Genomic DNA, 11,255 nt, shown 5'->3' with positions numbered 1-11,255 from the left:
AAATAATAAATTTAAAATATAAATATTATCAATTTAATTTATTTTTAAGTAAAAAATAATTTTATTATAAAATTATTAAAAATAATCATTATTAAATCTAAAAAGTATACTATTATATATTTTTTTATTAAAATATAACACTAAAAATTAATATCAAATCATAATACTAAACAAAATTATCATCAATATATATATATTAGAGTTTTATATAATTTTTAATGAAGATATTTGAGTTTTTTTGTCAAAACGCCGGAAATCGCTACCAAAACGCAAGTTAGAAACTGCGATTAGAAAACACAAGTTTGGCAGCGGTTGCGGGTGATTGCGGTTCAACCAATCAGTTTTTCAATCGCCTATAACCGCCGAAAATCGCAACTGTTCTGTTTGCGGGTAGCGGCAGTGCAACCAGTCGCCCCCTAAAAAATTTTCTTTAAAGCGGTAGATTTGACTATTTATATGTTGTCGTAGAAATGATTTAACACTACGAATCCGTTGTGGAATTTTGGGGTCCTAAATTTAATAATAATGCAAACTCGAAGTAGTGGTTTAGTTTTTGACCGACGAACGCATGCATGGTCGTTGAGCAAACAAAACCGAATCTAGAAATGTGCAGAAGAGTCTTTGCCTTGTTGAACTAACTCGGTCTCCGTTCGCTGATTTGGCAGTAAAAGAGACATTAGAAGTTGAACTGACAAATGGATTATCTCATGGATCTTGTCCCTATATAAACTCGGTACCAGCCACAAGACAAAAGGCATCAACACAATCTTGATACATTAATTGCCCTCTTCATTCTTCTCTCTTTCCCCTAACACAAATGGCCTCTTCCAAGCTCTTCTCCTTTGTTTTCTTCGCCGCTCTCTCCTTCTCTTGTATGATAGACTGTGGTCTAGCTGCCTCCTCCAGCAGCAGCCGCAGCCATTACCTCAGATGCCCCCGCTGCCACAGATTCCTAATATGCCTAACCCTACCATGGGACTGCCTCCATTGCCATCTTCACTCCCACAGATTCCTAATATGCCTACCATCCCTACAACAATGGGATTGCCTCCATTGCCATCTTCACTTCCACAACCTACACTTCCTTCTCTCCCGACCATTCCAACCGCTCTGCCTCCGCTTCCAAAGGTGACTTTGCCCCCTTTCCCGACCACAACGCCTTCTCTTCCTACTAATTTCCCTTCCATCCCCTTCCTCTCCCCACCTCCTTCAACCTCCACGTCTAGTCCTTGAGAGTCATTGTCTTCTTTGTTGCATCTTTCTATGTATATTCACCCATATTTGTTTACGTTGAAGTTGTCGTTTGGTTTGCTATTCGGATATTACACACACACGGCGCTTTGCTTGGGTTTTCTTTGGTTTCCCTTATACCCTTTTGTTATTAATGATGTATTGAAGAATTGTTTCCGTTAAAAAATCCAACCAGTTATTCTAAGGTTCTGTCTTGGTTTTTTGCAAGTTCATATGATTTGTTGTCAGCCTTTGTTATACGACAAAATTCTTAATTAAATTATTCTCTTTTTAAGTTGCATACACTTAATTATATTTGATGTTAGGAAAAGGAAATATATATATTTAAACCCTCAAATTACCTTACCCTGCCATTAAATCTGTATCTGAAACGATTAGGATTATAAGTGATAATAATATAAACAATCGATTATTGTTATTAAAGAATTACAATTGAGAATTCTTGAAAATAAGTATACACAGTGATATTCACCGTGTATCTTTACTTCAACTGGAAACTAACACGACTAGTAAACGATATAAAATGAAAAGTTGATAAGCTCTCTTGTCCTTCTTCACGCCGAATCGTGGATTCGAAAGCTTGATCCTTTCTCTCAGGATGAACATCGGGATCGGTACATCGCTCGGCGACGGAGAACGGTTTGTCGTAACCGAACCAGCAAACAACTCCAAGTTTCTCTTCTTCTTCTTCATCGTATCCTCCTCACTTGGAACAAGAGCTTCTTGAACGGCGTCGGCAGTTGGATTAGAGTTTGTTGTAACCGAACTAGCCGAGTTTCTCTCCTTCTTCGTCTTCTCCTCCTCCTCAATTGGAACAGGAGTTGCTTGAACGACGTCGTCGGAAGTTGGATTAGGGTTTGTTGTGACCGAATTAGCAAATAACTCCGAGTTTCCCTTCTTCTTCGTCGTTTCCTCCTCACTTGGAACAGGAGGATCCTGAACGATGTCGGAAGTTGGATTAAGGTTTGTTGTGACCGAACCAGCAATCAATTCCGAGTTTCTCTTCTTCGTCTTCATCTTCTTCTCACTTGGAACGACGTCGGGAGTTGGATTAGGGTTTGAACGGGACAATTTTGGATGTCGGGATGCAACTGAAGATGCATCGGGTCTCGGTCTCGAGAAACGGCGATGATGATCAAAGGAGATATCTTCATGGACATGGACGAAGGAATCTCGAAACATGAGGCGAAAACCAAAGGAGCATGGGACGAGGTAGGCGTCGCGGACGAGGAAAGTATGCGTGATAGCCATCGCCTTCATCATATCCGATGACGAAATCTTGCTTCTGCTTCTGCTGTTGGGTGAGTGAGAAATTGAGCGAGGCATTGCAGGTGGAGGGGTGTGGGTATTTTATATGCGTTTTCTTCTTCATCCCTTCTTCCGCACGGAATGGACATGAACCGACGCGTATACGTCAATTTCCTTTTCTGAAATTCTATCAGAACGATTATAGATATGTTTCATTTTTCTAACGACCAATAGAATCAGTGGACTGTAGGTTTCCATAAAATATGGGATCTAGAATCTCCTCTCCTGAATGGATTTTTTTCCTTTTCTTAAGAAATGGTAACAAGAACTTAAGAAGGTGGGATTGGATTTGTGACCATTTTCCTTTCTCATAGAACTGAATTTCCATACAAATTATAAGTTTATTTATTTAAAAAAAAATTGGCACACTCCCCATTGTCACAATTATCTGCCGTGTTGCAAAGATTTAGAATCTTAATTCGATATAACCCATCAAATCTTACTCGTAAGTGAACGTTTATTTAATCTAACAAAAAAGCATTTCCCTTTTTTTGTTGTTAAAAAAAAAAGCTAAGGGAAACCTAAAAGGCGACCGACTCTGTCTGGTAGAGTGGAGGGGACAACTCCGATCACAAAGCCTTGGTTTCTCCGTCTTTGTTGGAGACTTTCAAGCGTTCTTCGATCCACGTCTTTCCAAATTCCCCCTTTTTTTAATTCCGTAATAAAAGCTGAAGCTTTTAATCACAAGCTCTCACCTTTTCTCAGATGAGGCCTCTTTGGATCCAATCTCCTCCGTTCCAGATTCGTAATTTCCAGACCCACCACGTTTCCTTTATAGAGCTCTCTAATGGCGGCCGTTTCCGGACACTTGATTGTCTCCAAGGTTCCTACATGTTCCACATCAGTCGCTCACTCGCAAAATCAAGCGGTGTGTCTGGATTTTCTGTCTCGTTCCTCTCAATTTGGACACGATTCGATTTCTGGGTTTGCTCATTCGTTTCTTTTTTCTGCAGATATTTGGTTCCGAGGTGAAATTGAGGGAAACTGAAAAAACCCAGTTGATATGTTCAGCCCTTTTCAGGCAATTTACGGGTCTGATGAACTTTTCTTGTCGGATTCTTGTAAGAATCTGAAGTTTTTATCTGTTTCTGATCGTCGGAACAGGGAACAAAGAGTTTGTCACCTGAGTAGCGATTCTGTTATGGTTTCAGAAATTCGTTCAATTTTGGATGTTGCTTCTGTGATGTTTAAATTGTTACTTTGTGAATTTGGAGCTTGGTGGTGCAACCAGCTATTATTCATTTCGAAAGTACCATTACCCTATACTGCAAATGGTCACGTGCATGAATTATATATGAGATTAATCGTCTCTATTTGAGCTTATTTTTACGTTACATGGTGAGGTTGATACAACAGTAACATAGTAAGGAAATGTGGAAGGGAAAACAATCCCAAGCATCGTGTGCGTTTATTCATAATGTAGAAAAAAGCAAAGCATACGAACAAACTTCAGAGTAAAACATTCTCCATAAACGATGATGGAGTCCCTCACGGACTGTACGTGGATGCCGAAGGCGGCGGGGAGATTATCGGAACGGAGGGGAAACCAATAGGAAGAGAAGGTATTTTAGCTGGGAGCAGAGGCAAATTCACCTTTGGAAGCGGAGGCAGAGCAGTTGGAATGGTCGGGAGAGTAGAAGGTGTCGGTTGAGGAAGTGAAGATGGCAATGGAGGCAATCCCGTTGTAGGGATAGTAGGCATATATATATTAGGAATCTGCGGAAGTGAAGAAGGCAAAGGAGACAGTACTATGGTAGGGTTAGGCATATTAGGAATCTGTGGAAAAAGTGGCATTTGAGGTAATGGTTGCGGCGGCGGCTGCTGCTGGAGGAGGTGGCGGGCGGCTACACCACTGCGGACCATACAAGAGAAAGAGAGAGCGACGAAGAGAACAAAGGAGAAGAGCTTGAAAGAGGTGGTAGCCATTTGTGATAGTCGAAAGGATGCGTATCCGAGTTTGTGTTGGATTCTTCGTCTAGAGGGTGATGGAGAGAAGGGATGTGGTATGGTGTTTATATAGGCACAAGATCCATGAGGTTACTCAACTGTTAGTTCAACTTGTATTGTCTCTTTTTTCAGACAAATCAGCTGATGAAACCTAAGTTAGTTTAACAAAGACGAAACCTCTCAGTTTGTTTTCTTCTCACTGTTTACATCTTTTCTTGTCAAAGTGCCTAAAAGCTTCTGTCTTTAGTTTCATCTCTACCGTCCGATTGAAGGATCACTCACTTTATGTACCTAAACAATCCTTTGAATTAATACAAAATAATTTTTGTGGCTCCCTGAGGCATTGCTTAATTAGCTGTTTGTGAAATTATTAAAAAAAAAATTATATTCTTAGAAATTTGATTTTGACATTAAAATTCTTGTGTATATACGAATATTTGAAAATCCGGTATTTTTACCTGTCAACTAGTATATTATAGCATACAGTACATTTACTTGTATTCATTTAAAAAAAAAAGTGGAATATACAACCCCGGGGGCATGGCAATGGTTTTAATATTTATTCAAGGCTTAAAACATTGAGTTTCTTTTTTGGTGAAAATTAAAACATTGAGTTCACTCCATAATTACAATTTTTTTTTTATGAAAAAAGTTTATTTAAAAACATATCGTGCAATATTATATCCCATGGGTAAATATTGATTATTTAATTCAAATTTGTACGTAATTTATGTATTTTTTTTTTCACAACACGTAATTTATGTATTTAGAAGGACGATAATTTATGCTCCAAAAAAAAAGACACAATGACCATAGTATATGTATTTGTTATAAAAAAAAAGGAAAAATTCCATAAAAATATCTTAATTTGTCAAAATATGTCATATAAATACCCCCATTTTAAAATTATCAATAAATACCTCAACTTATCAATTTATGCAAAATAAGTAAATAAGTACCAAATAGATAACGGCGTTAAGCATCCGTTTAATTTGGCATACGTGGCTTCTAAATTTAAAAATAAAATAAATTGGCACGTGGAAACCATCTAGGATTAGATTCCGGTTTAATAACTAATTTAAGTAAACCAAAGTTATTGCTAAACCGGAACTCAAAAAACCCACCTAAATAAAGAAAACCTAAAAGTCGCTAAAATTTTCTTCAATCTCCATCGTGCCCTAAATTCCGTTTTCTCTATCAGTTCATCTGCATACTCACTGATCATGTCATCTGCTGCATAATCCTCCTGCAAAAACCCAGATCGAGAAATAAAGCTTTTCTTCTTTATTCATCAGAAACATGGAGATTTCCGGCGGTACGACGTTGCTGACGTCATCGCCAACTTCTCCCGACGGCGGCAACGCGGCCTCTGCGTTCTAAGCGGCACCGGTTCCGCCGCTAACGTCACCGTCCGTCATCCCACCGCCCCCGGAGGCGTCGTCGTCCTCCACGGCCGCTTCGACATCCTATCCCTCACCATGGCCACGAAGCAAAGAAGAAAGGCACGAAGAAAAGAAAGAAAGCCATGGATCGTGTTACTTTGTTTCTCGATCTGATTCTGGGTTTTGGGGGACATTTTGGGGATTTCTAGCCTTTTTTTTATTTGGTTTAGTTTTTTGAGTTCCGGTTTAGCAATAACTTCGATTTACTTGAATTAGTTATTAAACCGGAATTCAATCCTAGTGGCCTTCAAATGGCAATTTATTTTTAAATTCAGAAGCCGCGTAAACCAAATTAAACGGATGTTTAACGTAGTTATCTATTTGGTACTTATTTTGGTGACAAATTGAGTTATTTATTTGGCAATTATAAAATTAAGGTATTTATAAAGTTTTATAACGTACAAATGTAATAATATAATGATAACGATCATTTAATACGTAAAATGATAGTACAACAAGAACTCAAAGTGGTGCAAAGCAAATCCAAAATACATTCAAATGATACAAAGCAAACCCAAAATATATCAATGACAAAAGGGTACAAGGGAGCAAATACGGGTGAATATACATAGAAAGATGCAACAAAGAAGACAATGACTCTCAAGGACTAGACGTGGAGGTTGAAGGAGGTGGGGAGAGGAAGGGGATGGAAGGGAAATTAGTAGGAAGAGAAGGCATTGTGGTCGGGAAAGGAGGCAAAGTCACCTTTGGAAGCGGAGGCAGAGCGGTTGGAATGGTCGGGAGAGAAGGTTGGGCGGTGGGAAGAGTTGGAAGTGAAGGTTGTGGCAGCGAAGATGGCAAGGGGGGCAATCCCGTTGTAGGGATAGTAGGCATCTTAGGAATCTGTGGGAATGAAGATGGCAAAGGGGGCAGTCCCATTGTAGGGTTTGGAATCTGCGGCAGTGGTGGCATCTGAGGTAATGGTTGAGGCAGCTGTTGTTGGAGGAGATGGCGGGCGGCTAGACCACTGTCGATCATGCAAGAGAAGGAGAGAGCAGCGACGGAGAGGACAATGGAGAAGAGATTGCAAGAGGAAGCCATTGCTGTTAATTTCTATTGGATTCTCTGTCTTGTGGGTGATGGAGAAGCAAATGGCATGCTATAGAGTTTATATAGTGACATACGACTTGGTCGGTTCGGTTTCCTCGTTTGTTAGTTCAACTTCTAATGCAGTGTCTCGTTTACAGCCAAATCAACGAACGGAAGCTAAGTTAGTTCAGCGATGCAAAGACTCTTCTGCACATTTTCTCAATTTCGGTTTTGTTTGCTCAACGAATGCATGCGTTCGTCGACCAAAAACTCAACCACTACTTTGGGTTTGCATTATTATTAAATTTAGGACCCCAAAACCCCATTAACCTAAAAACAGAGGACACTTGCAAAAACCTCTACGCCTTATTGAGAGTTTTTACAGCTTTGAATCAAATCCTTGCCGGGAAAGGGCAAATACAGACAAAATCTCTTCATGTTTCTGAATTTTGTTGGGTCTTTGCCTCAGCTTATGCATATCTTGCCAAGAAGAACTTCCCATTGCAAGAAACCGATCTCTTCATCTTCTTCTCTGCGCTTTCTCGCTCTCCTGAATCCAATTCCATCCCTTTCGATTCGTATGAAACGGCCTCGCTGATCCTTAGAGCCGACAAAGAATCCAGAGACACCGATCTTCTCACCCGTTGCATCTCATCCTCTTCGACTTCGACAATAACCTCACCATCTCCATGATCATGTTCTTCACTTTCTTGCTCATTTCTATCCCTTTCTTCATCGTTTTCCTCTGGAATCATCTCGAGAATCTCGTCCGGGTTCGCCCCAGAAGACGAATTCTCGGCGTTGACTACGACTGGAGCTCGACAGAGAGGGCAGCTGACGTGTGATCTAAGCCATGTGTCGATACAAGGGACATGGAAAGCGTGGTTACACTTGGGTAATAACCTAAGGGCCTCGTCTTCTTGATACTCGCTCAGACAAACGGAACAGTCTGTTCCGTCGGCAAGACCCTCCCCTTTCTTGTACTTGAACGCCGTGATCGAATCGATAACCGACGGCTGCAACCCAACTGTCCTAATATACCAGATCGGATGGTCAACCGCGGGTCCGTGAACTTCGTCAAGAGACTCACCTCGTGTCTCCTCGTCCGTTCTTGATCTCGATCTCGATCTCGTTCTCGTCCTTGATCTTGATCCTGACTTGAAGAAGATGGTCACGAGACAAGCTACGAGGATGGCAGAGACGATGGCCGAGGCGGATATGACAGACAGCTTTTTCGGGTTCTTGTGGCCATGGTAAGTGGCCGGAGGTGGAGAAAGATCGACGACTCCGAACCTGCAGATGTCGGGACAGGCTGTGAGACAGGCTATTCGGCAAACTCCAGAGTACTCGTTCGACTCGTCGCAATCTGGTTTACAGATCGAATCTTTTAACGATTCGTCGGTCGGATCTTCAGAAAGAAACCTCATGCTGTTGGGTTTTTGGGAGTTCTTGACTCGAAGAACATCAGAGGAGGAGGAGAAGCAGGGGAAGGTGAGGGTCTTCGGCGTTTGTTAGTGCCCTGTGATTACTTTTATTATTATTATTATTATTATTTTTCTTTATCGTTAAGTTGGTCAACAAAAAAAAAAAAGTTTCTTAAAGACAAATTTTCAAGTCCACTGGAAAACAACTTGGATATTTCAAGTGTGATGAGAAAAATCAAACTCATTTAATGCTATCTATTATCTAACTGTATTTGAACCAATTTGATATAAAAATTTTAAATATCTTTTTTAATAATGAAAAATTGAAAATGAAATTCTATAAAATATAAATATTTTTAACAGAAAACTAAAATCGAATACAATTGAATCAAAATTTAATATCAAAATAGAATGATATAGATCTTACAAAATAAAGATATAAATAAACGGACTAAAAATGATAGAAATTTAAAATTAAAGCATATAAATTAGTTTTGTCTAAACAAAGATACTTATTGTACGTGGTGTGAAATTAAAGCATATAAGATAATACGTGTTTACGTTTATTTTGTTTCCGTGATGTGAATTGAAAACCAGCTTAATTTATTTATTTCTTTTGGGCCAGCTGTTGACTTTTTCTAAGTGAAGCATGTGGCTCAATTTTTCTATCTTATATTAATATGACAACCAAGTTGCGACCAGAGATGGACCCCACATGCCCTCAACATAATTTGAGGTTGTTTTTGTTCTCTTGTAGATATATAGATATATCTATATTATAGGCACGTATTGTGACTATTTTAATACGCTTTTGCCTCTGTCCTATAAGCAACATCGTATCGCACAACAAGCAACAGCATAGAACCTTTCTTGAACAAATCGACCATCTTCTTGTTTTTATGCAATAAAAAGAAAGAAACCAACCGTCTATTAATGAAATCAACTATATATATTGATTTAACTTGAAGAAATGAACCTCCATCAACATATATATATATAGATATATACATACATGCATGCACACAACAGGGAGATAAAGTTACTGTTGGGCCCGCTCGGCCCAGCGGCCCGTTTTGGCGGAAAAGGAACTCGGCCCGTTCGAGTAAAACGCAGCGCTTCATCCCGAGAGTTAATGAAACCCTAAGGGGTTTCGGGACTTCGACACGAGAGAGGCGCGGTGCTCGAGGTGGAGAGGAGAAAGGCGATCGCAGAGGCGATCGTGGGAAGGAGAGGAAGATCGCGACGGAGGAAGAGTTTCCCGGCGATGGAGAAGCTTCTGACCGGTGGCGGTCACAAAGGTGAGTCGCGGAGTAGGTCGGTAAGTGTCTCGTACCCTGTCTCTTGGCGTTTCCCGGTGAGCCTCCGACCTTGTGTGGAGAGCCACCGTGTGTTATCCCTTCTCTGTTGTTTCTTTCCGTTCTAGTGGATTCGCCGGCACCGTCCGGCCGAGATGTAGGCCCGAGCTTGCTCGGTAACCGAACTCGTTAAAATCGCTGTCTCTTCTTTCGGTTCTTGCACGAACGAGTGACGGAGAGATCGGAGAGGGTTCGATACCACCTTCACAGTTACATTTTTCAAAAACAAAGAGAAAGTAAACGGAAAGCACCATTGTTCCTTGGCGTGTTCAATCTCCTTCATCAGGCGTTTCTACACGTAAAAAAAGCCTTCATCTTCCTTCACCACGCAAAAATATAAATATTTGGGTATATATATCTTCATTCATATACAAAGTTTTTGCATGTGTCATCTTTCATCTTTCTAACCAGACAAAAAGGAAATCGATCGGTCGATGTGTATGGTCGTCAAAATGCGCACAGGAGGCTCTTCCGTTTGGATGCAGAGCCTCGTCGATGTGTTCCGAATGTACAGAATCAGGACGACGAGAGATATTAACTCGTTTCAGCGATTCTCTCCGACAATTCATCGGTTTGGCGGAAGAGATTATTCTCAGACGGGCCAAGGTTTGAAGTTGATTAGCTCGGTTAATGCCGGAAACAACATCAGTCATGGTCCGAACGACCCTATGTCACAACCTTCTACTCCAAAAACCGGGTTTAATTTCCCTATTTGGTACTCTCTCTCTCTCTCTCTCTCTCAGAGTATAAATTCTTCATAATGAGTGATGAGCATATGGTTGAATGTTATTTTGGCTCAACTCCTATGGTCTAAAAGATTGCGTAACCCTGATTTTCCGGACCAATATGAATGAAAATTTGTATGACTATATGCGTTTAGGGTAATGAATTTTATAACCTTTGTTCTACGATTTTACAACTTGGAATGAGCAGGGCAAGATGGGTTCTAGGTTCAGTTTTGTCGGTATTGTTTCCCTTTTGGAGCAAGAAGATGCAGACGCTGAAACGGATTGAAGGTAAATATATACGTATTCTCACGAATATCGATTTCCATTTTCTTCGGCCCGTTTCTCATTTTGGAGGTGAATTAAGGCCGGTTTAGACTGGTTTAGGTCTAATGTTAGGGTCTGTTCGTCCAATTAGGCTATAATTAGACCGTAGAGGTCAATTGGGTCCGGGATTAGGTAAGATCAGATTCGTTTTAGGCTAATAGAGGTCTGTTTAGGATCTGATTTATCTGGTTAGGGCTGTTATTGGTCGGGTTAGGATCTGATTTTGGGTTTTAGGACTAGATTGGGTCAGTTTAGGGTCTGGAGTGTGTAATTAGGACTAGAACTAACTGGTTTAGGGTTAGGTTGGTCCATATTAGGTCTGCTAATTGGACGAACAGACCCTAACATTAGACCTAAACCAGTCTAAACCGGCCTTAATTCACCTCCAATCAGACCCTATTGGTCTGAACCGAACAATTCTAGCCCTTCCCAGACAAATCAGACCCT

At 40.4% G+C, this 11,255-nt stretch overlaps 2 protein-coding genes and 1 long non-coding RNA gene across 3 annotated transcripts; 1 reads left to right on the top strand and 2 right to left on the bottom strand.

Moving 5' to 3' along the window:
• The first annotated feature begins 3,054 nt into the window (after positions 1 to 3,054).
• Positions 3,055 to 3,989, top strand: LOC104804414. Its single transcript, XR_770345.2, has 2 exons — positions 3,055 to 3,427; positions 3,513 to 3,989. It is a non-coding gene; the product is annotated as an uncharacterized LOC104804414 (long non-coding RNA).
• Positions 3,990 to 6,548: 2,559 nt separating this feature from the next.
• On the bottom strand, positions 6,549 to 6,989 carry LOC104804560 (proline-rich receptor-like protein kinase PERK2). Its single transcript, XM_010528869.1, has one exon. The coding sequence runs from the start codon at positions 6,987 to 6,989 to the stop codon at positions 6,549 to 6,551; it is 441 nt and encodes a 146-aa protein (XP_010527171.1).
• Positions 6,990 to 7,191: 202 nt separating this feature from the next.
• On the bottom strand, positions 7,192 to 8,538 carry LOC104804413 (RING-H2 finger protein ATL54-like). The gene has a single exon (XM_010528704.1). It carries the CDS (start codon positions 8,402 to 8,404, stop codon positions 7,448 to 7,450), a length of 957 nt encoding a protein of 318 aa, XP_010527006.1. The 5' UTR covers positions 8,405 to 8,538; the 3' UTR covers positions 7,192 to 7,447.
• Positions 8,539 to 11,255: the final 2,717 nt, after the last annotated feature.

The sequence above is a fragment of the Tarenaya hassleriana genome, unplaced genomic scaffold (assembly GCF_000463585.1).
Source record: "Tarenaya hassleriana unplaced genomic scaffold, ASM46358v1 Cleome9, whole genome shotgun sequence".
Lineage (NCBI taxonomy): Eukaryota > Viridiplantae > Streptophyta > Magnoliopsida > Brassicales > Cleomaceae > Tarenaya > Tarenaya hassleriana.
This window is presented reverse-complemented; position numbering and strand designations above follow the sequence as displayed.

Coding starts and splice junctions, on each gene's coding strand:
- LOC104804560 (XM_010528869.1), bottom strand. CDS start 6,989: ATGGCTTCCTCTTGCAATCTCTTCTCCATTGTCCTCTCCGTCGCTGCT.
- LOC104804413 (XM_010528704.1), bottom strand. CDS start 8,404: ATGAGGTTTCTTTCTGAAGATCCGACCGACGAATCGTTAAAAGATTCG.